Source organism: Abrus precatorius, unplaced genomic scaffold (genome assembly GCF_003935025.1).
Source record: "Abrus precatorius isolate BTA unplaced genomic scaffold, Abrus_2018 Scaffold6, whole genome shotgun sequence".
In the NCBI taxonomy this organism is placed as follows: Eukaryota; Viridiplantae; Streptophyta; class Magnoliopsida; order Fabales; family Fabaceae; genus Abrus; species Abrus precatorius.
The window spans coordinates 15,997,567-16,023,708 of NW_020874406.1; the positions used below are offsets into that span (position 1 = coordinate 15,997,567).

At 30.4% G+C, this 26,142-nt stretch overlaps 3 protein-coding genes across 5 annotated transcripts; 2 read left to right on the top strand and 1 right to left on the bottom strand.

The window, feature by feature from the left end:
* The first annotated feature begins 2,003 nt into the window (after nucleotides 1-2,003).
* LOC113869117 (histone-lysine N-methyltransferase CLF) lies at nucleotides 2,004-12,022 on the top strand. 3 transcript variants are annotated; one of them, XM_027505269.1, is made up of 19 exons: nucleotides 2,052-2,430; nucleotides 2,969-3,070; nucleotides 3,175-3,500; nucleotides 4,278-4,439; nucleotides 4,946-5,030; nucleotides 5,200-5,355; nucleotides 5,444-5,491; nucleotides 5,560-5,631; nucleotides 5,710-6,057; nucleotides 6,210-6,400; nucleotides 7,420-7,544; nucleotides 7,631-7,880; nucleotides 8,099-8,230; nucleotides 8,912-9,002; nucleotides 9,844-9,891; nucleotides 9,969-10,097; nucleotides 10,198-10,275; nucleotides 10,361-10,685; nucleotides 11,937-12,022. In XM_027505269.1, exons 1-18 carry the CDS (start codon nucleotides 2,368-2,370, stop codon nucleotides 10,550-10,552), a joined length of 2,598 nt encoding a protein of 865 aa, XP_027361070.1. In that variant the 5' UTR covers nucleotides 2,052-2,367; the 3' UTR covers nucleotides 10,553-10,685; nucleotides 11,937-12,022. The 3 variants fall into 3 exon arrangements, with proteins under 3 accessions (XP_027361069.1, XP_027361070.1, XP_027361071.1); XM_027505268.1 differs by lacking the exon at nucleotides 11,937-12,022 and having other exon boundaries at nucleotides 2,004-2,430; nucleotides 7,420-7,555; nucleotides 7,657-7,880; nucleotides 10,361-10,801; XM_027505270.1 differs by lacking the exon at nucleotides 2,052-2,430 and having other exon boundaries at nucleotides 2,824-3,070; nucleotides 7,420-7,555; nucleotides 7,657-7,880.
* Nucleotides 12,023-12,356: 334 nt separating this feature from the next.
* On the top strand, nucleotides 12,357-15,877 carry LOC113869817 (PI-PLC X domain-containing protein At5g67130). Its single transcript, XM_027506309.1, has 9 exons — nucleotides 12,357-12,485; nucleotides 12,570-12,692; nucleotides 12,784-12,921; nucleotides 13,435-13,533; nucleotides 13,628-13,931; nucleotides 14,012-14,235; nucleotides 14,327-14,413; nucleotides 14,810-15,277; nucleotides 15,805-15,877. Exons 1-8 carry the CDS (start codon nucleotides 12,360-12,362, stop codon nucleotides 14,990-14,992), a joined length of 1,284 nt encoding a protein of 427 aa, XP_027362110.1. The 5' UTR covers nucleotides 12,357-12,359; the 3' UTR covers nucleotides 14,993-15,277; nucleotides 15,805-15,877.
* A 656-nt stretch (nucleotides 15,878-16,533) lies between these two features.
* On the bottom strand, nucleotides 16,534-19,395 carry LOC113869343 (F-box protein At5g67140). The gene is made up of 5 exons (XM_027505629.1): nucleotides 19,150-19,395; nucleotides 18,901-19,047; nucleotides 17,824-17,959; nucleotides 17,257-17,355; nucleotides 16,534-16,976 (listed from the first exon to the last, which is right to left on the bottom strand). The coding sequence occupies exons 1-5, from the start codon at nucleotides 19,236-19,238 to the stop codon at nucleotides 16,812-16,814; spliced, it is 636 nt and encodes a 211-aa protein (XP_027361430.1). The 5' UTR covers nucleotides 19,239-19,395; the 3' UTR covers nucleotides 16,534-16,811.
* Nucleotides 19,396-26,142: the final 6,747 nt, after the last annotated feature.

The following is a 26,142-nucleotide window of genomic DNA, read 5'->3' on the forward strand; positions in this document are numbered from 1 at the left end:
AATCACAGAATGGATGTTTACACTGTACATGAATAAACATTTTAAATTTTCAATAATTTAAAATATTTACATTACATGTAAGTAAATAATTGTATTGAACGAAACAAAATTACATAAAAGTATTAGTATCTCAATATAACTATCATATTTATGATTCTATATAATATCCGAGTTATATATCTAAATATGTTTGTTTGTTATGATTTATTTTAATAATTTTTTATATAATTTCTAACTAACCGCGCTTAGGATATTGACAAATAACAAATTATCCCAATATAGATAAAATATATTATTTTCTAATTTTTTTTCTTTCTTTAATTTAATATTTTTGTATATAAGACTTTCCATTTACTGCCATTAAATTATACGCGGTCTATCTTTTTTATGATACCACTTTCTCTAAATATCTTATTAACTAAAAGTTTATCTCTCATTAAAAGTGACTTTTCAGTTCAATTTACATATTTATAAACTTCATTTTATCTCTTCATAACCATTATGCTTCTCTTTTCTCTTCAATTTTTCCTTTCAATCTCGTGTATATATATATATTAGCTCCACATTCTTTTCTTTTATGCTGATTAAGTATAATTGTTAACAATGATTCAGTATTGTTTTTTTCTTTTTTAAAGCCTCGTATTTTTTGCACTTTCCAGGATTGTGAGGTATTTCATGAATTTGGGTGATTATATGGTGCAAATCGGGTTGTTGAAATAGATTAACGTGCACATTACTATCACACCGCGTTATTTTCTAAGAGAGAGAAAAAAAAAAGATTTACAATTTCTTTTGTTCAAGAGCAAATATTATCTAAAAACAATATACTCACAGTTTTACAAACAATAGAGAAAATTAAATAAAATTAATATAATTTTAGTTCATTGTTATTTAATTATTGTTATTATTCTTTTATTTAAATTAATTATGAATAGTGCGTGTAATAAACGTCAAATTATTCCTAATTTAAAGATGTTATCATTATTGCAAATGGTTAGATATAATATTTGTATTTATTCATGGAAAATTAATTTTACACAGGTTAGATATTTAATATTTGAAGAAAAAAATATATTTTGTATGAATAAATGACTTGTATTTTATGATAAAATTTAATGAAAAAGATTTGTAATTTTACGAAGTATAGTGAAAGAATAAATAATGGAACTTAAAAGCATTTAAAATAAATGACTATAACAAATATTATTGAGTGAAATCAACTATTAACAGTGTGTTTTTGGTTTTGGTATATGATCTCTTATTTTTATAGTTATTTATACATATACAAACACAAAACTTAAGTTTATTGTATAAATGTAAATGCAAGTCGCTCTTTATTACATAGGAGCGATAAATTCAAAATTTTAGCTAAAATACATTATGTAGAGATGAGATAAACATATTTTTCCTTTGCTCAATAATTTTTATTTTTAATTTATGTTGATAGAAGATGTATGTTAATTTTTGCAAAAGTTTTAACACTTTTGTGATGGTTGAAAGTAACTTTTATTTTGATGAATAGTTAAAATTATATCACACATTTTGATATTACATAACATTTGTTTTTATGCTTTGATTTTACTCTTGGTGTTTGAGACGCATGATATTTCATTGTATGTTTTACTTACAAAGAAATTAGTATTGATTTTTTTCTTTGCCAATTTAGATTTATTGCTGTCAAATAATATCTTAAATGGTTACTTGACTCTTGAGTCAAATCATAACATTGATTTAGAATAATAATTAGGATAGTAGGCCCGAACAATTTGATTGTAAAATAAATTTAGTACATGTTTAAATAAGTTTTTTTAAAAATAATTACTTATTTCATTTTTGAGACATTTAAAAAAATAATATTTTTATAAATTTACACTGAATCAAAACATCTTATGTTATTACTCGAAAAAAAGAAAGATTTTGAAAGTGAGAAAAAAAACAAAGAATTGAAGAGAAACAAGGAAAATTGGAGACTAAAAACGAGAATGAAGAGAAGAAAATTAGTGAAGGGGATAAGATAAGGGACTTGGTCGTTTGTGTGTCTGTACAGTGTATATAATTCAAAATCATGTTCCCCCCATTCCAGTCACTTCCCCGAACGAATAAAATACAGAAAAAGAAAAAAGAAAAGAAAATAAGAAAAGGTCTCGTCAAAAGCGGCGGAAAAAAATTGAAAGCCTTCCCTAATTAAGTTTTTATAGGATTTTGAGACGTGACTTAGGGTTTCAACTTTCAACTTGCCCCGCCAATTCCACTCCTCAAACTCAAGCCCCTTCTCCATCGGCAATTCCACCTGCATGATTCGGATCTCGATTCGATTCCCCGTTTCCGATTCGGCTCCGATAAGCTTCGCCAGCATTGCCTCCGTCAATGGCGTCGAAGCCTTCGCCGTCGCCTTCTTCTTCCAGATCGGAGCCTCCCGTCGATCCCTCCGTACACTCTCTCTATCTGTTTCATGCATTCATTCCCTTATCCTCGCCCAAACTCATGCTAACTAACCATGTTTCGCTTTCGCTTTTTATTTTTTTTCCATTTCTGCTTCGATCTGATTTTAATTATGCCTTTACTTTGCATCTTTCTCTGGCTATGTTTTTTACTATCGATGTTGACTAAGCGTTCCATCAATACAAAGCAACCTCGCTACGAATTTTTTTTTTTTTGTTCGCTAAATGCTTGCTAAAATAGGTTGAAACTGGAGATGTAGCTGCATTGTCTATATGACTTCTTATTCGAGATGTGGTTTGGTATTACATCATTTAGGGAAGTGTATTATGCTTTGATAACAACCTGCATGGTTCTTTTGGTCGCTGGATGTTATGCTTATTGCGTTGGAGTCTGTGTATTGGTTTTGTTAGATGACTTATTTTCTGTAATCACTTTATACTGAGTGTGACTGGCAGATTTGTTTGAGTTGTTATTATCTGATGTAACTGGGACTTGGCAATGTGATAATATTATTGTTTGAATGCAGACAAAGAATGTGGAGGCTTCAAGTCCTACGGTTAAAGATGTGTTACTGGTTATTGATTCTTTTAAGAAACAAGTTGCTGCTGAGCGGATTGTTTCTGTGAAGGTGTAATAGCTCAACTTGCTACTGTAGTTTGTTGTTGATTTTGACTGGACCTTTTACTTGTTTTTTTTTTTTTTCCTTTCTCATGATGTGCATTTGAATATCAGAAAAGAATGGAAGAAAACAGACAGAAGTTGGTTGGTGTCACAAACCATCTCTGCAAAATGTCGATGGAGAGGAGGAGCTGTGGCATTACTGACATGAGTGGAAGTCTGGACCTACTGACAAAGAGGCAAAAAGATGCAATTGATATGCACAATGGTGTTCATGCAACTAATGGTGATATGGAGAGCAATGGCTATCATGAAGATAGCCATGGTTCGACAGCAGTTCTTCTAGGATCTAATGTTGCTGTAAAGAATGCTGTTCGTCCTATCAAGCTGCCTGAAGTAAAAAGATTACCTCCTTACACTACATGGATTTTTCTGGACAGGTCTGTTTTCCTTATTCTATGTTTTTCTTTCCCATTTATAGCACCCGTAGTGCTGTGCGATACTTAATGTTAGGTGGTAAAGAGCTGATAATAGCATAAAGTGTTATAAATATGACGATGTTGCGGTTGATGAGTGGACAAAAATGACCAAGTAGGATCATCAATGAATGCATTAGAGAGTGGTTTGGCTATCTATAGTTAAAGGTAGGGGGGGGGGGGGGAACCAAGGAAAACTAGGTGAAACCATTAGAGAGGACTTAGATCTAAAATGGACTTTTTGAGGGTTTGGTTCACGAAAGGACAGGACACAATGTTTTCGTTTGATTCATGTAGTTGAGTGCCTGAGTCCACCTATTGGGTAAAAGCTTTGGTTATTGTTGATTTGCCACATGCCAGTCCTTTATGTGGTTTTTAACTAACATTAATTATGTATAGCCTGAATAATGGCTCACTGACTTCTGTTTGTGAATTTAACCTGAGGTCTTAGGTTTCATGCATACAATTGACGAAAATTGAATGCAAAGAAAAATGGAAACTTTTGAAGAATGTCATTTTATACCTTTTTTTAATTATGTTTTGTTTATTGAGGACTCAAAGTCTCTTCTTTATTTGTTTTTGATTTACCTTTCTATATAGTGCTGACCTTTCTTTATATTATATTGTAGTTTCACCTTTTCAATATTTTTTTAAAAAATTTTCATCACTATATTTTCTTCTATTTTGATGTAAAAAATTTGATCATTTGAAAATATTTGCTGTGTGTTCATTCTGGTACAGAAATCAAAGAATGACAGAGGATCAGTCAGTTGTAGGTCGGAGGCGAATTTATTATGATCAAAATGGTGGAGAAGCACTTATTTGCAGTGACAGTGAAGAGGAAATTATGGACGATGAAGAGGAAAAAAGAGAATTTATAGAATCTGAAGATTATATACTTTGGTTGGTATAGCTTAGTAAACTAAGTAAACTTTTATGGTGTGCTTTCACCTGTTTATTTTTCCCTTTCAGACCTTTTTCTGTTTGTTTGCAAATTAAAATTACAATATGCTTCTGACTATTTTGTATTATGTTCTTGAGGTTAAGTTTTTTGAGTAGGAAGAAATGTGTTTGTACTGTATCTCTGCCTGTGTCTTAATGTTATTCAAAATATATTTATACACTAGCCTCTGGTTGACTTTGGGTGTGTTTGGGTCAATAGTTTAATCAAGTGATTACCTAATAAGCTCTTATCCCATGAAGGGAAAAAAAAGTCTGCAGGTATTTTGCACCTGTCTACCGTGTTTTTCCCCCTAAATAAGACTTTTTTGGTCATGTTTATGCTACTTTTTCATGAATTTCATGTTGGCATGTTTAACTATTATCTGGCTTTATATTATGTATTGTTTTTCATGTGTAGCATGAGAGACAGTTTTGTGGATTTCATAATGTCTTGTTTAATTTTACAGCATGACTGTCAAAGAGTTTGGTCTATCTGACATTGTTCTGGAGTCACTGGCTCAGTGTTTTTCTAGAAACACTAGTGATATTAAGGTATATTGTTGTCATCCTTGAATTATCCATCATTATCTTTTCCGCTCCTGCCATCTCGCAATTATTCTGATGAAAACTGGTCGTAGTGTAAGCTTTCGTCCAGCCGTTTTCCCATTTGCTTTGTGCTGGCTTTACAGAGATATGAAACACCATCAAACATCTTATACAGGCAAGATATGAAACTCTTAGTAGTCAAGACAATCCTGGTGGGGTTTCCAAGAATGGAGATACTGAAGAGAATTCTCAAAGTGGCAATTCTTTTCTGGAAAAGGATCTTGAAGCAGCTCTTGACTCTTTTGACAACCTCTTTTGTCGACGATGTCTTGTAAGTTATTTTCCCGTGAAGGCACTGCATAGCAGCCAGTATGTTTTTCTCTTGGTATCTCATTGGTTGCTCTAATTTCTCTTTGCAGGTTTTTGATTGCAGATTACATGGATGTTCACAGGATCTTGTCTTCCCTGTAAGTGCTATTTATTGGCTATTTTTCTTGAAGCTGTCTGCATATCTCTTGACTTGGTACTTTAACAGGCTGAGAAGCAACCTATGTGGATCCCTCCTGATACTGAAAATACATCGTGTGGGCCAAATTGTTTTCGATTGGTATGTATTGGTCTGTTCTTAGGGATCAATCTTTAGCTTTTTAACAGTTTTACTCAATTTGCTTAGACCTTATTTTAGGTACTTAAGTCAGAAAGATTTGCCAAAACCTCATCTACCCAGGCTGATGTAGAAGAGAAAAGCTCTGGTAGTGCTTTATCTAGGAAAAAGTCTTCTGCTAAAAGGCGGATGAAATGCAGCCAAAGTGAAAGTGCTTCATCTAATGCAAAGAACATATCTGAGAGTAGTGACTCAGAGAATGGTCCAGGACGAGATGCTGTTTCAGCCTCCCACTCGGCACCACCTAAAACTAAACCTGTGGGGAAAGGTGGAATTGGTAAGAGAAACAGTAAGCGAGTGGCAGAACGAGTCCTAGTTTGCATGCAGAAGCGGCAGAAGAAAACAATGGTTTCTGATTCTGATTCAATTGTAAGTAGTGTTCTTTGTTCAAGCAACTTGCGTTTAACTTCAATTACAACCAAGATAATGAAGAAACAATTATTTTATCACAAATGTATCAAATTTCTTTGTATTGGAAGATCTAGAAGGCATGGATTGATAATAATCTGTACATAATGCAGAGTGAAGCTCCTGACCGTTCATCGAATGATACAGTTATTGACCCACATGTTATGAGCAGTGAAGACAACACTAGGAAAGAGGAGTTTGTGGATGACAATGTTTGTAAACAGGAATTGACAGATAATAAAGCTTGGAAAGATCTTGAAAAGGGGCTTTTAGAAAAAGGAATGGAGATTTTTGGTAGAAACAGGTCAGCATATGTTTAGATTAGGGATACTTGTTTTGTTTTTGTAATCAGTGCTGGTGAGATATAAACATGAATGAGTATGATCCCCTGGTCCAAGTGTTTATGTGAAGATAAGCTTGTCTTCAGTCAATTTCATAGGGAAAGGATGGACAATGGATGCAATTTGGAAATATTGAGTTCAAACTTGTTCATAATTGGTCTGGTTCAAAATGCAGATATTGTCTTGGTTGATAAGATACCATTTTTCAAAATCTTATTATTGGCTACTTCAAATAAGCATAAGCAGCATGGAAATATGTAATCTCATTTTCTAATTTGTCAACTATCTAAGCTGTATGTTTTTTTCAATGAAAGCTGAAAGGTCTGCAATGGTCTTTTGAGCCTTAGTTATTAACTAGCTTAAACCAATAAAATCCATGTTGATAATATGCTAAAGGAAACTTTGGTATGCTTCAAGCACGTTGAACCTTCCAATTAATTATGTAACCGAAGCTCTAGTAGAACCTAATATTAGTATTGCCACTCTTATTTGATTGGTTGGTGATCTATTCCTTTAATGAGAAAGTGAACAAAACTTGTATATTGACCTAGTGCCCCGGACTAATCTAATGGTAGAGTCAATTGATAGCAACGGTTGCTATTATTAATGTGTTTAGTGTATTATGAAAGGTGGTATTAATATTAAAAACTGGATGTGACACTAGCTAATTTGCTTATATGACAAAAATGTTTGTGGAATAGATAAGGTGTCAACACCTTAGCTTGCACTTCAGATTTAATATATTATAAATATATTCAGCTACAGATTATGCGTGTAGTTTGGGTCAACTTTAGTTTATCACATGTAATTTTAAATGTCTCAGTTTGCCCACTTTTGTCTTGTTTGATGCTTGCTTTTGTTTGAATTTGTCACATCTTTTAACTATGATGGGCCTGCAGAGTGATCTTCACAATATCTTTAGTCTATTTTTCTCTTACTGATTGTCAATAACCTAATAAGGGACAACTGCTTTTTACTGCAGTTGCTTAATAGCTAGGAATCTCTTAAATGGTCTAAAGACATGTTGGGATGTTTTCCAATACATAAATTGTGAAGAAGGAAAGATGTCTGGACCTCCTGGGGATGCTGCAAATTCCCTTGTGGAAGGTTATTCCAAGGTTGGTTTAATGCAACTTTGTTTATTGCATTTTTTCCTTTGCTTTTTATTTACTTGCATATAGTGCCTAACCAAGCAACTTTTGGTAAAAATGAATGTAAGGGTAATAATGAAGTGAGACGAAGGTCTAGATTTTTACGTAGAAGAGGAAGAGTCCGTCGGTTGAAGTACACCTGGAAATCTGCTGCTTATCATTCAATTAGGAAAAGGATTACAGAGAGAAAGGATCAGCCCTGCCGGCAGTATAATCCATGTGGTTGCCAATCAGCTTGTGGAAAGCAATGTCCTTGTCTTCAAAATGGAACCTGCTGTGAGAAGTATTGTGGGTAAGGTTTTAATTTAGCCCAAAGAACCTAGATGAAAGAAGGCATGCATAGATGTAGTGTTTTGCTGGTTTTATGCATCTTTGGGTGGTTTCAGGAATCCGGGGATTATTGTACCTATTGCTTAGTGCTTACATGGATATTTTATTGTGGCATGCCTACCTGTCATGATCTGAATCTAACATTCATTAATTCCTGTGATTAATTTTCCCAATATCAAGGTGTCCCAAGAGTTGCAAGAATCGATTTCGTGGCTGTCATTGTGCCAAGAGTCAATGCCGAAGTCGTCAATGTCCCTGCTTTGCTGCAGATAGGGAGTGTGATCCAGATGTTTGTAGGAATTGTTGGGTCAGGTGAGATTGACTTGTTTATGGTTATGTGTAGTATTGCACTGTCAATTGTCAGTTTTATATTGTAACAATAATTAATTTTTCACATATGGGATGAATGATATGATTTCTTGAATATTGGAAGTAATTATTTTATAAACATGTAAGTTGACTTAAAGAAGCAGATCTAAGGGATAGATAAAGAAAATAAGAGGTGATCTGAGAGTGAGTAGTACAAAACACGGTTGGATATATGATCTCGAAGTGCAATAATGACAATATTATTGTCTTGCCAATGATTTTCATATTAAGAATGATTGGAGATGATTAGGATGAGAGCATATAAGCCTTTTATTGCTATGTTTTATTGATGGTAAATAAAGAACAAATTATGTTCTTATAATTCTGCACATTGTATATCTATCCTTAAGTGAGATCTTGATAAAAGAGTCTTTAACACGTTTAGTTTATACTTCCTAGTTTTAATTGCTTTATGTGTGTGCAAAATTAATTACAATTTGATCCATTGAATTGATTATTCTGTCAGCCACCGTTCAACCAAATCTGTTATGATTTTCTCACTTTCTCTGCCTTTCTTCTTAAGTGCTTACTGTATATTCTTCTTGCATTGAATACTGCTAATCTATTTTCAGTCTCTGTTTGTCATGTTAATTTTTGCTATTTTGAGTAAAATTATTGTTGTAGTTGTGGCGATGGTACTCTTGGGATTCCTAGCCAAAGGGGGGATAATTATGAATGTAGAAACATGAAGCTTCTTCTCAAACAACAGCAAAGGGTAATTTTCTTTTACTTCTTTGTTCTGTCTTACCCCTCTTAGATATGTTCCAGACATTGAGACTTGTTTGCTTTCTTTCCAGAAAATTTATTCTTCAATCAAAATAATAATATTGCAACCCATTTGGTTTGTTTTTCACAACATTTCTTTTATAAAAGTACTAATAGGGGAGGCATATAAGGGTATTTGAAAGCTTTTATGGTCATTTTATGAAAATAATTTGACTCAAGCTTTTTAAGCTTATTTTCACCAGATTTTTGGTATAGTTTATTCAAACAAGTTTATTTTAACTTATTCCAATAAGTTTCATGATTAAATTTATGGTATAAACCCTTATGGAAAGAGAGCTTGTTGTAGTATAAGCAATTAAGTTGTATATCTAGCTTTTAACACTTTCGATAAATTTTCTAAAAAAGGGGGCTTAAAAAGAGAAGGAAGAAGACAAATCAGAGTGAAATCTTAATATAATTCGACAAAGCAAGAACATCAAAGCAAGTCCACGGAAAAAGGATATGTATTTTTATTTTTTTAAGATTAAACAAAAGGATTCTCAAATAAAAGCGCTAATGCTACAACCAATCCATTGTTAAAGAATATGTCCCAATAATTTATTATGGTCAAGAGAGGTGAATGGGATCATGTTGAGAAATGAAACTCCCTGTAGATCTAGTCTTCTTCCCAGTGATGTTGGGATGGACTTTGGTCTATCCCATATTGCAGTCTTCATTCTCAATTTTTTCCATGTCTGTTCTTACGTTACTAATTGCATCCTTTAAGATCATATGTTCTTTCCTGTCAATATGCTTTCGGTGATGGCAGCTAACATCTAATATGTTTACAGGTTCTTCTTGGAAGGTCTGATGTATCAGGCTGGGGAGCCTTCTTAAAGGTATTTTTACCAATCAATGATCCTATATAGATATGTGCAGCTTTACTTTTTCCTAATGCAATCTGTTCACCCTCCAGAATAGTGTTGGTAAGCATGAATACCTTGGAGAGTATACCGGAGAGCTGATTTCTCATCGGGAAGCAGACAAGAGAGGAAAGATATATGACCGCGAAAATTCATCTTTTCTATTTAATCTGAATGATCAGGCAAGCTTTTACTAATGCGTATCTTTATAGGAGATAAACTCTTATGTTAAATTTAGGCATGTATGGAATCTAGGATGAGTAAGGATTTTGTTGTGTGCAGTTTGTTCTCGATGCTTACCGAAAGGGTGATAAATTGAAGTTTGCAAACCATTCTCCTGATCCAAATTGCTATGCAAAGGTATTCAGTTCTGACCCTGATGCGTTAATTATTATTAGAGTTCTATTTCAGTGTATTCACAATCACTATATGCGTAAACTGGCAGGTTATTATGGTTGCTGGAGATCACAGGGTAGGCATTTTTGCCAAGGAACGGATTTGTGCTGGGGAAGAACTGTTTTATGATTATCGTTATGAGCCCGATAGAGCTCCCGCCTGGGCTAGGAAGCCAGAGGCATCGGGATCAAAAAAAGAGGACGGGGCTCCCTCAAATGGTCGTGCCAAGAAGCTTGCTTGATTGAAGTTTGTTCAATAATCGAAAATCAATTCTTTTAGTTATTATTCTTTCACACGTAGGGGAAGCAATCTCATTGGTAGCGGAAAGAAGTATTTTTTGTTCGTAGCAAGGCCCTGCAGTTGGTGCTGCTTAGGTAACTATTATATTTAAACAATTCATTTTGATCTTAACCAACTGTATTCGCTATTCCAGACTGAAAATTAAGCTTACTAAACCAAAATTCCATGCAATTCTTTCCCAGAAGGGAATCAAATCAGATCAGAGAAAAACTTCACACGTTGTTTACAATTCTTATGAAGTATTTGATTAATTCAATCATTGAAATTGACAAATTATTATGTAAATTTGCAAGTCCATTTTCTAATGGTTTAAATATTTTTTTCTTGTTTTAAAAGAATATTATATATTTCAAAAGACTGTAAACTGGCCTTGATGTAAAATTCTACAAGCAATCAAGCTGATGTAATTTTGAAGATGAATGTGGCGAACTAATAACTTTATTTATTTTAGTTGGTGGAGAATCAACATTGATTTATAGTTGTACCATCATTTGCGTATTAATTGCTAGAGTAGAAAATAATATTGAACCGATGTTGAATGATAGGAGCATTATACGCATGTATCATACTGTTAACTCGAAGATGGATTTGTTGACAAAAAAAATGGATTTATGAAATGCTTTTATACCATAAAATGATATTAAAATAAAAACAAATCCATGTGTACACGTTAACAAATGCAACTAATTGCTTCGCAATAATAATTAATTTGACCAATCTGTCGATTTAAATGTAACAACTTATTTTGAAGGTTATATATATATATATATATGAGGAGAGACAATTATGCTAATATATGTTACATTCATTTTTACATATTTTTAATAATTTAATCTTAAGGATGGGAACTAATTTAAAATCAAATGAATCGTGTTAAAACTTATCTTTGTGTTAAATTTGATGGCACTAAAATGAAGTATAAATTGATTTACATTAATGTAACATTATTCGAGGATGACCTGCCCTTCTTTTAATCCAATAAATCCTTTGAGAAATGTATCCTCCAAGATTACTTGCTTGCGTAAACTTAATTTGGATATACATTGTCATCAATAGATGACAAATATATATTATTAATCACGAGTATAATAGATTAAAAAAAAAAAAGCTTGAATGAGGGTGCGTTCTATTATCTCTTCTTTTTAGATAATTTTTATTTAAAATATTTTTCCTCTTATAATCAATCAATTTTCTGTAGTTAAAATGACAATTAATAAACACTCCTTTAAATCAAGAGGTTTGATATTTTGTGGAGCCTTTGAGCGCGGAGTTGACGTATAAATATGGCGATGGCTTTGCATGTTTTCTTGGGTATCATAAAACAGTGGCGGCCATGGAGCAGTAATTTCTGGGCAGAAGCAACGTCCCCCACCACGTGGAAAGCATAAAGAGATGCAATATGAGAAAGAAACAGGCAAGGGGAAGTGGAGCACGTAGAAGAAGTATCGTAACTTCGAAAGTGGGGCTCAACCCAAGTAAATTAATCATTTTTTTACCTGTTCAATGATTTTTTCTTAATTCAAATAAAGTGGAAAATGAGTGCAGTGATGATAAACGTTACGTTAAGTAGTTGCCTCAAAATAAGAGAAAAACAAAAGGTGATAAAGCCCGCCTTTGATTACCCAAAACTTGGATCAACCTATGCTTTTATTCTCTCCTCTTCCACAGTAAAATCTCTTTCTTTTCCTTTCAACTTTCAACCTTTCTTCTCTCTTCTCTCTTCTCTCTCAGTGGTGGTGCCTTCTGCCATGTGCTCGCGTTTCTCGGATTCCCGCATCAAATGCAGAGCGCCTGCCATCGCCTCCCTCTTTGCGTCACTCTTCTCCTCCCTCTTCCTCACCTCTTCCGCCGCATGCTTTAATGGGAATTGCCAGGTTCACTTCCTTTTCTTCTCTTTCCTTTTTGCCTATGCCTTTCCTTCTTTTATATGCTGCTGAAAACTTGTCGAGAATTCGCAGGTTCTAGAACCATGTTCAGCTGCCACTGATTGTGGCCCAGGCCTCTATTGCGGCAATTGTCCTGCTCTGGCCAGGACTCGACCAGTTTGCACCAGAGGCCAAGCCACCATTGTTACATCTCTTGTAAGCTGCAACATCAACATATCTCCTCAGTCAACAACAATGAAAAAGGTGTTTTCTGTTTTAACTGGTGAATTGTGATTGTGACATGCAGGTGACTGGGTTGCCCTTCAACAAGTACTCGTGGATCATGACCCATAATTCATTCAGCATCGTGGATGCACCACCTCTATCTGGCGTTCAGAGACTCACCTTCTACAATCAAGAAGATACTGTCACTAACCAGTTGCGGGTCTGTCTTGTCTTGTATTGCGCCTTCTTCTTAGATTCCATGGAAAACCAACATGCCAACATCTCATCTTTTTCTTCTTCAGTTTGCATTTTCTCTATACTACTTCATCTTCAGCGTCAAGGGACACACACACACACACACACACACACACACATATATATATAGAGAGAGAGATTAGTTTTATTGAATTTTAATCTTAATTATTTATATATGATTGTATGATCAAAGTTTATATTTTTGTGATAACGAAGTAGAACTCTTTCTCTCTCTGTGTGTATATATATGGGGGACATATATAATAACAATAATTATTATTTTAAGAATGTGAAAACTATACATTTGAATCATACATGAACAACATGATTAAAAGTAGGTTAGTATTCACGTAACTATTAAAAATGCAATGTGCATCGTTTTTCTGGTTGCATTTTTCTATATATAAATATAGATGGATGTATACTTTACTTATTTCTTTGATGATTCTTATACATTTTCCTGATGTATGTTGTTTAGAATGGAGTGAGGGGATTGATGTTGGATATGTACGACTTCGAGAATGATATCTGGCTATGTCATTCATTTCGAGGGCAATGCTTCAACTTCACCGCCTTCGTAATTTAACTCTCTTTATTATTTAGTTTACTGTATCTAAATTCACTTTTGTGGGATGTCATCTAATAAATGTGTCATGCTGAAATGTTCTCAGCAACCCGCAATAAACACTTTGAAAGAAGTGGAGGCATTCTTGAGTGAAAATCCAACGGAGATTGTCACCATTGTAATTGAAGATTATGTGCGTACTCCAAAGGGGTTGACCAATCTATTCATCAATGCTGGACTAGATAAATATTGGTTCCCAGTGTCTGATATGCCTAAAAAGGGTGAAGATTGGCCCACTGTAACACAGATGGTTCAAGCAAATCACCGACTTCTTGTGTTCACTTCTGATGCTTCAAAGGAAGCTGAAGAAGGAATAGCTTATCAATGGAGTTATATGATTGAAAATGAGTGTAAGTACAATGTCATTTTAACATGGATCTCTCTATTATACATTATATGAAATGACATCATGGTTTTCCCTAATTTTCAGCGGGAGATCCTGGAGTTCAACGGGGTTCTTGCCCCCATAGAAAAGAATCAAAGCCCCTTAATTCTAGAAGTGCATCACTTTTCTTGCAGAATTACTTTCCAACATATCCAGTTGAAGCCGACTCATGCAAAGAGCATTCGGCTCCACTTGCAGATATGGTGAATACATGTTACAAAGCTGCTGGGAATGTACTGCCTAACTTCATAGCTGTTAATTTTTACATGGTACTCATTCTTCTGTGTTGTTAATTCAAATTCAATTATACAGAAAATACCCACAAGTCCTTCTTAGAATTCTAAATGAAATTTCGTGCAGAGGAGTGATGGTGGTGGTGTTTTTGATATCGTGGATAAAATAAATGGCAACTCATTGTGCGGGTGTAGTACAATCTCTGCTTGCCAGGTTTGTTTGCATTTCTTGTCCAAATATATATTGCCTTAATACATTTGTTTTTTTACTTTCTCTCCGATAATTTCTTATTTCGTATGTCTACTATTCCGATAGTAACTGAAAGCCTAATTGAGTATAATTTCATGTCAACTAGAAAGTTTCCAGATTTGCATTATCTATATCACATTGCGTCAATCTGATTTGGATCGTCTTTCTAAATCCAAAGCAGATGGTTGGTCAGTCATTAAATTTAAAATATCCCTATCTTTACTTCTCTAATTGTGTCTTAGTATTTCTTGAAATCAACAATAATGCTAGAGATAATAGATCTTAACTTGAGATGGAGAATCGAAAGGTTTTGTTACTGAGATAATAAATTTTCTCTAAGTAATTAATGCAATTTTGCAGGAGGGAGGGCCTTTTGGATCTTGCAAGAACATTGCTGTACCTAGTACAAGTCCAGTGACCAACACCGCAGGGAGCTTTACAGGATCTGTTCAGTTCTCAAAATCAGCTGCACCAGTCCATTCTCCACATTGTTGCCTCTTCCTCTTGTTTTGCTTTCTGCTTATTGCTGTTTTGTTGCAATAATGATGAGTGTGTATATCAATGCAAGCTAAGTCTTTCAAGAGGAACTTCTAGTATTATCGTATTTATGTATCATACACGAGCTACTCTTTTAAAATGGGCTTCTGCCATCTTAGTGAGTACACTGAAGTATTTCCTCAATCTGTGAAATGTGAAGGAACTGTTAATAGGTTTAAAAATTAGACAAACAAAATTTTGGAATTGCTGAGGCTATAGTCAAGGATCTGTGAAGTCATCTGAGGTAGATGGTAACCAAGGAAAACCAAGAATGCATTTGAAGCAGTTCAGGTATGTTGTATTCTTGTCAATATAAGTAAAATTCTAGATAGATATTGCAACTCTGTACGCCTACACTTCCTTTCCTTTTCTCTCATTCCATTTATGCGCATAATGTTGTTGGCAAAATGATTTGATAAAATCGATATGCATTAATCTCAAATTATTAACCAAGATTTGGTTAGGTGCTCTATTTCTTTCAATTTTATTAATATGGATATGTTAAGATGTTAAAATTTTACAAATTAAAGAACATCTAGCATAAGCCTTGCCACCAATTTTCATGTTCATGTCAGATTAGAGATTTTTTTCTCTCCAGGGAAGTCTGATTCAACCTGCAATATTTGAAAACTAATCGCGAGCAAGAAGGCTGATTTTACTTGGTTCAGGTTTCCAAGGGTTGAAAAACCTTTACTCAGATTGTTGTTTGTGGTTCTAATGCGATAGTTGATTTGTAGTCTTAGCTGGTACCTCTTAAGTCATTTTATGGTGTTGCCCTCTTACTTATATCTACAATATTTCACCTTATTGCGTTTCAGGGTTTGTATCAAGGTATCATTAGTCAACGACAGAATAGGAAATATGATCAGGATGGCTGGAAGCTCGATGGTCATTGTTATGATTGTATTCTTACCACCTCTCTTTCCACTTTAGTATTGATGTTGAAAAAATAACGTGATTTTCTCATATATTTTAACCATATAACCTATAGTTAATTAATATGGAGCATGGAACTTTTAGATTAGTTTAACAGAGAAATTTGCATGAGGTTTCACAGCTTTTAAATCCGGACATCGTATATAATCTTATGCTATAAATTTAATGTCTGTAAATGAAAAATAATGCTATTAATAGCTGGCGGTATTATGAATCCTTGAAGAAATCTAGCAATTTGACGGCTTATATGAATCTAATCATGATGTGGAATTTGTATCTACTTAAATGTACTTGGCGTAATTATGGAGTATGGAATTAGCAGCCATTTTACGTAGTGATACTTCGAGTTCCCCTCACAAATTCCTATCTTGAATGACAGACATCGAAAACTTCATATACTACCCAACGCACAATAATCGCCAAACCTCGTTTTCCCCACCACGCTATTAATCACTTATTTCATCGCAATAGCCTTAAACTACTTTCTTTCATTCTCTTTCTGGCCTAACTTGTAACTCCTTATTTGAACGGAGTAGTCAATTCAAATTTGCAATGGATAAAATAAAACAGACGCTGAAATTTCCACGGAATCTTATTCTATTTCTGCATGGATTGGGTATTTATAGACATTCAAATAATGTAGGTCATTACATGAATCAATAAAGTGTACAACAATCGTTACGTGTTATGACTTACATTTACAGCAATAGCATCATGATATACCGGAATTAATGGACTTCGACATATTCAACTTTTAAAGCAAGTTGAATTTAAGAATACAAGAACTAAACAATCTGTTCTGTACAACTAAAAAAAAAAAAAGAAACAGTGAAAATATCACTTAAATCAACACCTTCGACCCCATTCTATGCATGCAAGCAATCCAGTTTCAAAGTTTTATCTGAAGGGTTGGTCTTACAATATTTAAATTGCTTAGACAATCCACAGGAACTCGTGTTCCCCATACATTCATTGATTTGAGCTTGAGGCATTTATCAACTATCTCAAAGAGCCCACTCTCAGTTACATGACGACAGCTCCAAAGAACAATGGTCTGAAGAAAAATCATATGTAACATGATTAATATGTCACATCTTCTTCACATAGTCTGGGACTCAGAGAAACACTTAAGCCAATAAAGATTGATTATCAAGAATACGGGCTAAATACATACAGTGAGATGATGAAACATCATTTCTAATAAATGGGAATGATTATTTTTCTCTTCTGACAATGAGCATGCTCTGAGGTACTATTGCTTTTTTTGTCCTTTTTGGTTATTGGAGGAGAATAATTCAACAGAAGAACCTAATATTCAAATTCTTATAACTTACCTCTAACTTCGGACAACTTCTTGCAATCGCAAACAGAGATTCATCTGTGATAAACGTACCACCAACATTCAGATGTTGTAAGGATCTAGTCCTGGTTATCTGTTAAAAACTCAAAATAATTGTCATCAGAGAAGCAAGAGGAATTAACTGAAATCACGGTTTTCGGATTATTAACTGAAATCCAAACATGCTATTAGCCTCCAAGGGATGCAGAAACACTCAAAATAACAATTCATTATTCATCTACCTGACAAATGCCAGAATAGTATCTAGTATCTACACAATCTAGTTGTGAATTGTGAACAGCCTCAGATTCCCAAGATACGTCTTATATCCCTACCTGTTGTAGTCTAGAACAGCCATTGCCCAAGATACATCTAATATAAGATGGAATGGAACAATTGCAAGTTGAGTCCATTTTATATTTTTCTCCTTTAAAATGAATATCATCCCATTGATGGTGTTGTGAAAAACTAAAATTTTCAAAATACAAACAAGAAGATCCAAGCAATAGATCTCACATCGCAGGCTTGAAAGTCCCAAAAAACTACAATGACAATGTCATACCAGTTGAACAACACCTTCATCTGTGATGCCAGTCAAACCCCACAATGATATGGATGTGAGATTGATGACACACTTTGCCATAGATATTCTGAGAAGTCCAACATCAGTTATTTGGCAACCCCAACGGCTCCTCGGTCTGAAAATACAAAAGACAAGTAAATGTTATGCATCTTAAATATGCATGGTTGGCATCATACAATCATAACGACAACTCATATGCTTACATAAATGCTGAAAAAGTATCAAACTCTATTATTGCTTGTTTCAGGTGCTAAATTTTACTTGTCACAATACCAATGCCATCCTCGTATATTCTTTAGAGGTTTAAAAGAACTAACATCTCTAATCTAATTTATTCAGCCTCTACTTGCTATTGTAGAAATCTCTCACTCTCACACTGGTTAAGCACCATCATATCAAAAAACTTTAAAACCAGAAAAAAAAAAAAAAAAACTGCTGCTCTATGAAACCACTGCGTCCAAAAATCAGGAGAAAAAGGTTAGAGACATGGTTTAAGTCACCACAACAGCCACAGTGAAATCCTATGCTTTCAAACAAAGCAGCATGTCCATAGTGATTAAATATCTTGTTATCCCTAAACAAACAATTCAGCAACCTTCTCCAAATTCCTTAACCTCAAGTAGCATAGGTAGTTGCCATTGAATTGCCAATTCAATTCCTCGAACAGTCAAAATATATAAACTCAAATTTATAATTCATCTCCAAAGCTCTTAAAACCAACACAAAACCTCGCCACTTTGATGTTTAGGAAAACGATTTTTCTGACCTGTGATGCAATAACAGCATCAATGCATTTCATTGTGTTGAATTGTGTAATTTTCAATAAAAATTCACTGTATATAAATTCTTATCATGTGAAATATTACCCGAGTTAGAAAAATTGTTAACAAAATCCATCAAGGGGAAGATAATGATATCAGAATCAATCTATCATCATTGTTATCAAAAACTACAAAGGGTCATAGAATCACATAATCAGAAAAAAACATCAGCACATAACCAAATAATAATAGAATAGAATTCAGCCTTTGCAAAAGAAAAGAAAGGCATACATACATATCTAGTTTTGTGAGGTTGTAGGCATAGCAAACGAGGCGAGCAGTGGAGTCATCATCCATCTTCCAACCCGCAAAGCTCAAATTGTGTCTTCGAGCAAAGGATTCCCTCACCCCTTGTTTCCATTTCTTGCAAACACTACTCGCCCTTGCAAAACCACATCAAACACTAACATCAAACTTAAGCACATCAAAGTTACGGTGGGTGAATGAAGACAACCAAACACTCATGCAATGACCATCAACTTACTGGACCAAATCAGTGAAGGAAGTGAAAAGAACAAAAATATGAGCCAACAAGTCAATGGGCAACCGATCAATCTCTGCCTCAGCTTCCATATAATAAGATCCTAACTCACAAAACCAAAACTAAGCTTGCTTCTTTAGTTAAAGGGACAATACCTTAACCACAAAGCCTTAAACTCTGCGCAGTTCTAATGATAGAAATGGCTCTTAGTTTGGTTTTGGTTCTGGTTCCTCCATGTTCTTCCAGTTATTAACAATAATATAGATCAAAAAGTGTCCTCATGTTTTCGTCATCGTTTCATGTTTCTTTATTGCCACGTGTTTCCTTTCTTATTGGGATGTATCTACCTACCTTTTTTGCCCTTTATTATTCTTAGTAAAAAGAATTGGCGGCTTTTACAGGTTTTATTCACACACAGATTCAGATTTAGATTCTGGATTCTCTTTTCTGTTTATCTATTGGATCCCATGTCCATGGATGGGTTTATTTTATTTTCCATCGATCTTTTTCTTTTCCATTATCATATATATTGAATGATTAAATAATTGGAATTTGGAAATCATAGTGAGATCCTCGAGAGTTAAGCGAGGCAATAAATGGTATCAGTTTATTATTATTATTATTTTGAGAGGAGCTGAGCGTTTTTTAGACATAGAACGAGTAACATTAATTCATTCAGAATCGTGTAAAACTTGTTAGATGACTTATTTGGTACCCATAATATTGCGTACAAGAAAAGCATTGGCAACATTGTTTGAATATATCTTTTCCTTTTAAACGGTTGAACATAGTTCCAGTGACAAGAGATATATATAGTTGTGGTAAACATTTTTAATTTGACTCAGTTTACCCATTAATAAATTTGAAATATTTTGACTGGAAATTCCAATTACATTTGGGTAGTTTTAAGTTTCTTTTTTATTATTATTATTATTTTTGGGTCCACTTTTAAGTTTCTTTTTAATTTTTATTTTTCTTTGTAAGTTTCTCCACTGGACCCTTTTTTTCCATACACGTTTCTCTGTTGACTTTCTTGCGTGAATAAATTAAAAGTTGAGACTTTTGGAATGCACCCAAATGTATGCTCATCTTAACTTTTCAGTAATTTGCTATATTTTACAATTTTAAAATATGTTTTTCATAATATGTTGCTTATTACTTGCTAGGGGGAGATAGATAGCTCAAAATTAGATGAACAATGGACGGTGATGGTTTATTTTTTGGTTAACAATGCACTGGTTATTTGAATCTCTAAATATCACAAATATTTTATTTAATTATTTATTTAAAAAAAGCCTAAATAGAGAAGTTCATAATACTTAAATAGACTAAACAATAAACATAATCAAAAGTCTGTTTAATAAATTGCGAATTTTTAATAAGTAACACAAAACTTAGCTAAACCTTAAAAGAAAATATGCAGACAAGTGTCTTTGTTTTTGGTAATGGTGGAAACTAGTGTTTGGAAAATCAAATTATAGTGTAAAAGCAAAATGGAGAAGCCAAGCACATTGTTCAGACCTGCAAACTACAAATAGGCCTTGAATGGGTTGATGCAGGCTTAGCCTTAGACAGTATACAAAACGTAATCCTTTGCAGCAAAATGATGTATCTTTCTAGTATAGATAAAAAAAAATCATATCCAACTTCTTGATAATTCAATTCTTTTATTCTTTATTCGTTGTGAATGTCTGGAGTATTTTTAGTTGGAATTTTACTTTAATTATCTTTACACTTCATCGATTATGCTTGATAATTTATAAGGTTTTTCTTTTCTTTTCTGAACCTTTAGTGAGTGAAATCTAAACCTTTAAACTCAGAGTAAAAAAAATATTTTCTTTTTCTTATATCTCTTTATAATTTTTTTACTAATCAGGGTTTAATTGTTAACTATTTTTAAAAGCTTCATGAAAATCTGTTTCTATAAATAGTTTTATTAATGTTGAGACTTTGAATTTTTTTACTTTATTAGAAGATTAATGAAAAATTAAATTTATTGAATATTTTTTTCCTTTGAAAATATATAGTCGGAGTGATATACATTGGAAATTTTCTGCTATTTTCGGAATACAATTAAATATCTAATTTTATATTCACCCTTGAAAAAACAATAAAAAGGAACGTTTTTCTTTGAATGTATTTAATGACCTCCAAAAATACTTAATTCCAACAAATATTATTTATTAACAAATAAAAAACTGTCAAATGTTGTTGTTTTTGTTAATATATCCTTTATGTAATAGAAATTAATCTTTTAATATATACATCATGAATCTATTTTAATAATATAATATATTATATTATATTAATATTTAATACACTAACAATATATATTATTATTCCGTACTAATAAAATAGACAAATAATGTATCTTATAATTAGTATAAATTCATAATATTTATATTAATAATCTTTTAATTAGACAAAATTTACATCAACAGAGACTACTCTAATACTAATTCATTAATAATATTGTATAACATTTTTTCTAACTTTCACTCTTAAGTTTTGTTCATTATATATGTATGTGTGCATGTGAATGATAAACAAACATGGTACTAAATAATTTTTTTTTCCATTTTATAGAGCATTTTTTTTAAACTGAACCATAATGACATGAATTCCTTTACCATTGAAAAACTAGATTAGTACACTCACTTATTTATCTGTAGTTTTTAGAATGTTTAAGAACTTTTATTCTGAATTTTAAAACAAAAAACTTTTTTGAGGTAAAGTTTATCCAAATACATAATAAATAATGAATCATATAATATTAAAAACTGAAAATGCCATTTAAAGATTTGTGAGCAAAAGAAAATGTTACTACTGAATATATTCAACGATCTTGAATACTGAATGCTGTCTGTAAACTTTTACAATTAAGTTTATTTTTAATATGAATTAACAAATATTTTTTTTAATCAATTTTAAAAGATAAATATTTTCATTTTATGATACTTAAGTTGATAATATAAATGTATAGTATACCTAACTATTGAAAAACAATATTAGTCCAATTAATTTGTTATTGTAGATTATAGAAAATTTTAGAACCTTTCATCCGAGTTTGAAATGACTGTTTCAAAACAAAATTAAACTTTTTAATAATAATAATAATTACTATTATTAGATAGTGTGAATTCTAATGTCATTTAAGAATTTCTAAATACAAGGAGAAATATCATACCAAATATACTATAATCCTTTAAGCCTAAATTAAATGATCGACTTTTTTTTATAATAATTTTTTAATATATACAACACGGTACATAATAAGAAATTATAGATAATAAGTTTTTATCAAAAAGTATAGTTTTTAAAATTATAACTATATTGAATTACATTAAATTTTATAATTTTTAATAAAAATTATATATAATTTCTTATTTTGTATAATATTATATAGATTAAAATAATTTTTTTTTATAAAGATGAAGTGTATTCAAAGAAGTAACAATTAATATATAATAAGCAGGATTGAACTTGATTAAAAATGCTGATGTCATTTAAGAAATTTTTGAATAAAATGAAAGGATGTAACTATGTATATTCGTTGTCCTCTCAAATTATTAATATTTTAATCGTCAACACTTAAATTTATTCTCTCTCTCTCTCTCTCTCTCTCTCTTTCTATATATATATATATATATATATATATATATGCATTAAAGATTATACTCCTAAATTGTTTTATAAGTTACAAATTTTCAATTTATGGATTATCTGCATTGGTACGTATTTATTAAGATAAATTTGTAAACTCATCATCTCTAATCTTTTTGGTACATTTTTTGACTTCCTATTTTGCATTTGTTGACTTTCCATTTTGCAATAACTTTATTTCTTTTTTTACTTAAAGGGATCTAGACATTTATACTTCTCACTGAATAATTTGTTACAATATACACTTTCATAACTTCCATACATAAAAATCAATTTTAAATTAATAAAATAATTTATAAAGTTACAAAACATAAATTTTTGAAATTAAATTACTAATCCAATTTTTTTAGTATGCGTATTAGATGTAGTAAGTTTATTTTTAATCATGACTATTTTTTAATAATAAAGATTGGAGCAAAATAGACATTCAACGATTGTTTTAATTTACAAAAGATATTAACTAATTTTTTTAGCTAGACAAAGGTTTTATTCTTTTCTTAAAGATTATCTCAAATAAAAATAGAAAACAAAATAACTTTAATATAATAAACCATTCATGACATTTGCATTAATTAATTTTTAATACATATTTAAGAATATATATATATATATATATATATATATATTAAGAAGCTAAAAACAATTTTTTATTAAGTATAAAATTATTTTTTATCTTAAATTATAAAAAAATATTTAATACAGATTTTTTATGATAATTTAAAGCATTTAATAGAGTGTATTTAATATTTTTTAAGATGTATCATTTAAAAATTTAATACATTTATTTATTTCAAAATAATTTTATAAAAATTATTAAACAATGAAACAAATTTTAATTACAAGTTATATTTACTCTTATATTTTTAATAATTTTATATAAAATATAACTTTTATCCATTTAATTGTTAAATTATAATTATATACTATTTTTATTACTTGTGTCATTATTTAAAATTAAATAATTATAATTCAAGTGTCTTTATTTTTATATATTTTTAAAATATATATTATATTAATTTAATGTATATAAATAAAAAATAAATTTATAATAAGAAAAATCATATAAATGATCTATATGATTAAATTATTCAGTACATCAGTTATTAAAAATATAAGTATAACTTATGTTAATATAATTTAATTTATATTTTAAACAATATTTTTTGATGGTATAATATTTTTTAATAGATGCACACAAATTTTTCGTATTATAATATATGCATATTTCTATTTAACATGATTTGTGAATGATATTGTTTTTACATTTATCAAAAATAGAAAATAGGTGAATAATACACTTGACAAAAAGCATTAAAATATGAGAAATGCTAGAAAATTATCATTTAATATAATATTTTATTGACTAAAATTTATTAATAATTAAAAATATGTATGTCTTACTTTTTTTATTTTTAATTTAATATTTATCTCTTATATTTATCTTTTTAATATAAATTTTAATAAATAATTAAGAGTACGTCACTGAAATTTCTCTTAAAATATATAAATTGATAAAAACTTGCCAACATAAAATTTGAACGTGTAAATGAATATTTTATTATTTTTTAAGTTGAATTTAAATATTTTAAAATAAAAATATAAAAATATATATTATATTAAAATTATTTATTATTTAAATTTAACTTTAACTATTAACGTTAATAATTTTTAATTTAATTCTACTTTTTTTTTTTGGAAAGAAGCATAATAGAAATGTACTCTGAGCTGTAAACTTTATACATAGAAAAGAACATATTTTATTTATTTTATTTTTTATAACACATGACTTAATTATTATTTAAAATTTCTTTTTTAGGTTTTAAAATATTAATTTTTTTAAATTTCCCTTTTTCAGTAAATTTTTTCTTTAAATTTTTTAATGAATTGATTTAATTTTTTATATATTTTTCTATTAAAATTTAAACCACATATATTCATAAATACTTTTTTCAAAGATTTTAAAATTTAATATTTCCCTTCTAAAAAATTTATATATATATATATATATATATATATATATATATATCCGTTTAAACAATTACGCTTACCTATATAATTAATAACTTTAATTTCTATCCTCATACTTCTTAGATGTCAAAAATATACACTCATATTTATTACCTGCAGTTTATTAATTAAAATGTCATATTCTCTAATAATTTATTTATAAACTAATAAGACATAAGCACCAATATAAAATAAAGAATATTCATTAAAAATATATAAAATAAAGTATAAAATTATTCAGTCAAACTCAATCCAATAATGTATCATATTATAACCTAACATATGTATAAAATTATAAAAGAACTATTTCTCTAAAATTTTAATTATATTTATATATAATTAATAAACATAAATATGAAATAAACATAATAAATATAGCACAAATAATTGAATTTCAGTACTATAATAATTATATTCAGGCAAATAAAAATTATTTTTCATGATACTTAATGAATATAAAATCCATTATCACCTTAAAGAATATGTCATTTCTATTTTTATTTAAACACAATGCACTGGGTTGAAAGCTGAATGAGTTGCCCCATTTGCATATTTGGAAAGATATATTTCCTTTTATATGAAAAATATAAATGTTATCAAATATCCTTAAAATACCAATTAAAAATAAAATAAAAGTATTTAAAAGTAAAAGTGTATTATATTAAAAATATTAAATAATTTAAAATTTATTTCATATTTATTTATTAAGTAATTTGAAAAACTTGCTCAAATGTATTAAATGCACTTGAATTAGTGCTTGAAGTAAAAATTAAATTATTTTTAATTAATTAAAAAATCTCATTATTTTGTGGTAGTCAACAAATTTCCAATTTGGTCGTAGACTTTGCATATATGCATACATGCAGTTCAAATATTAAAAAATTATATTTTAAAACGCTCCTTTGTAATATATATATATAGAGAGAGAGAGGTATTTAAGTTATTTTATAAAAATTACTCTACTTAATAATTATTTATAAATCTTAAATTTCATCAATTAAATTTACTTTTTTAATAAATTTTTAAAATAATTAACCATTAAATTATATAATACTATCTTTATAATTATATTTTTCAAAATTTAGTTAACTAAACATTTATTAATATATAATTTCATAAATATTACTTATATGTTTTAAATAGTATATTATACGTTAAAATAAAATTATTGATTAAGTTGTCAAACAATTTTGAATTTTTATAAACTGAATTTATTTATTGCATTTTTTAAACAGATAATTAAATTAATAAAAAATAATATTTATAAAAAATAATTAAACAAAATAAGGTAACAGTACTTGTTCCTTTCCAAAACAATCTTTTATA

Coding starts and splice junctions, on each gene's coding strand:
- LOC113869117 (XM_027505269.1), top strand. CDS start 2,368: ATGGCGTCGAAGCCTTCGCCGTCGCCTTCTTCTTCCAGATCGGAGCCT. Junction 8,231..8,911: donor TGTAGGAATTGTTGGGTCAG/GTGAGATTGACT, acceptor TTATTGTTGTAG/TTGTGGCGATGGTACTCTTG. Junction 10,098..10,197: donor TATTTAATCTGAATGATCAG/GCAAGCTTTTAC, acceptor TGTTGTGTGCAG/TTTGTTCTCGATGCTTACCG.
- LOC113869817 (XM_027506309.1), top strand. CDS start 12,360: ATGTGCTCGCGTTTCTCGGATTCCCGCATCAAATGCAGAGCGCCTGCC. Junction 12,486..12,569: donor GCTTTAATGGGAATTGCCAG/GTTCACTTCCTT, acceptor GAGAATTCGCAG/GTTCTAGAACCATGTTCAGC. Junction 14,414..14,809: donor GTACAATCTCTGCTTGCCAG/GTTTGTTTGCAT, acceptor GCAATTTTGCAG/GAGGGAGGGCCTTTTGGATC.
- LOC113869343 (XM_027505629.1), bottom strand. CDS start 19,238: ATGGAAGCTGAGGCAGAGATTGATCGGTTGCCCATTGACTTGTTGGCT. Junction 17,356..17,823: donor ATGAAGGTGTTGTTCAACTG/GTATGACATTGT, acceptor AGTTTTTAACAG/ATAACCAGGACTAGATCCTT. Junction 16,977..17,256: donor GAAGTTGTCCGAAGTTAGAG/GTAAGTTATAAG, acceptor ATTTTTCTTCAG/ACCATTGTTCTTTGGAGCTG.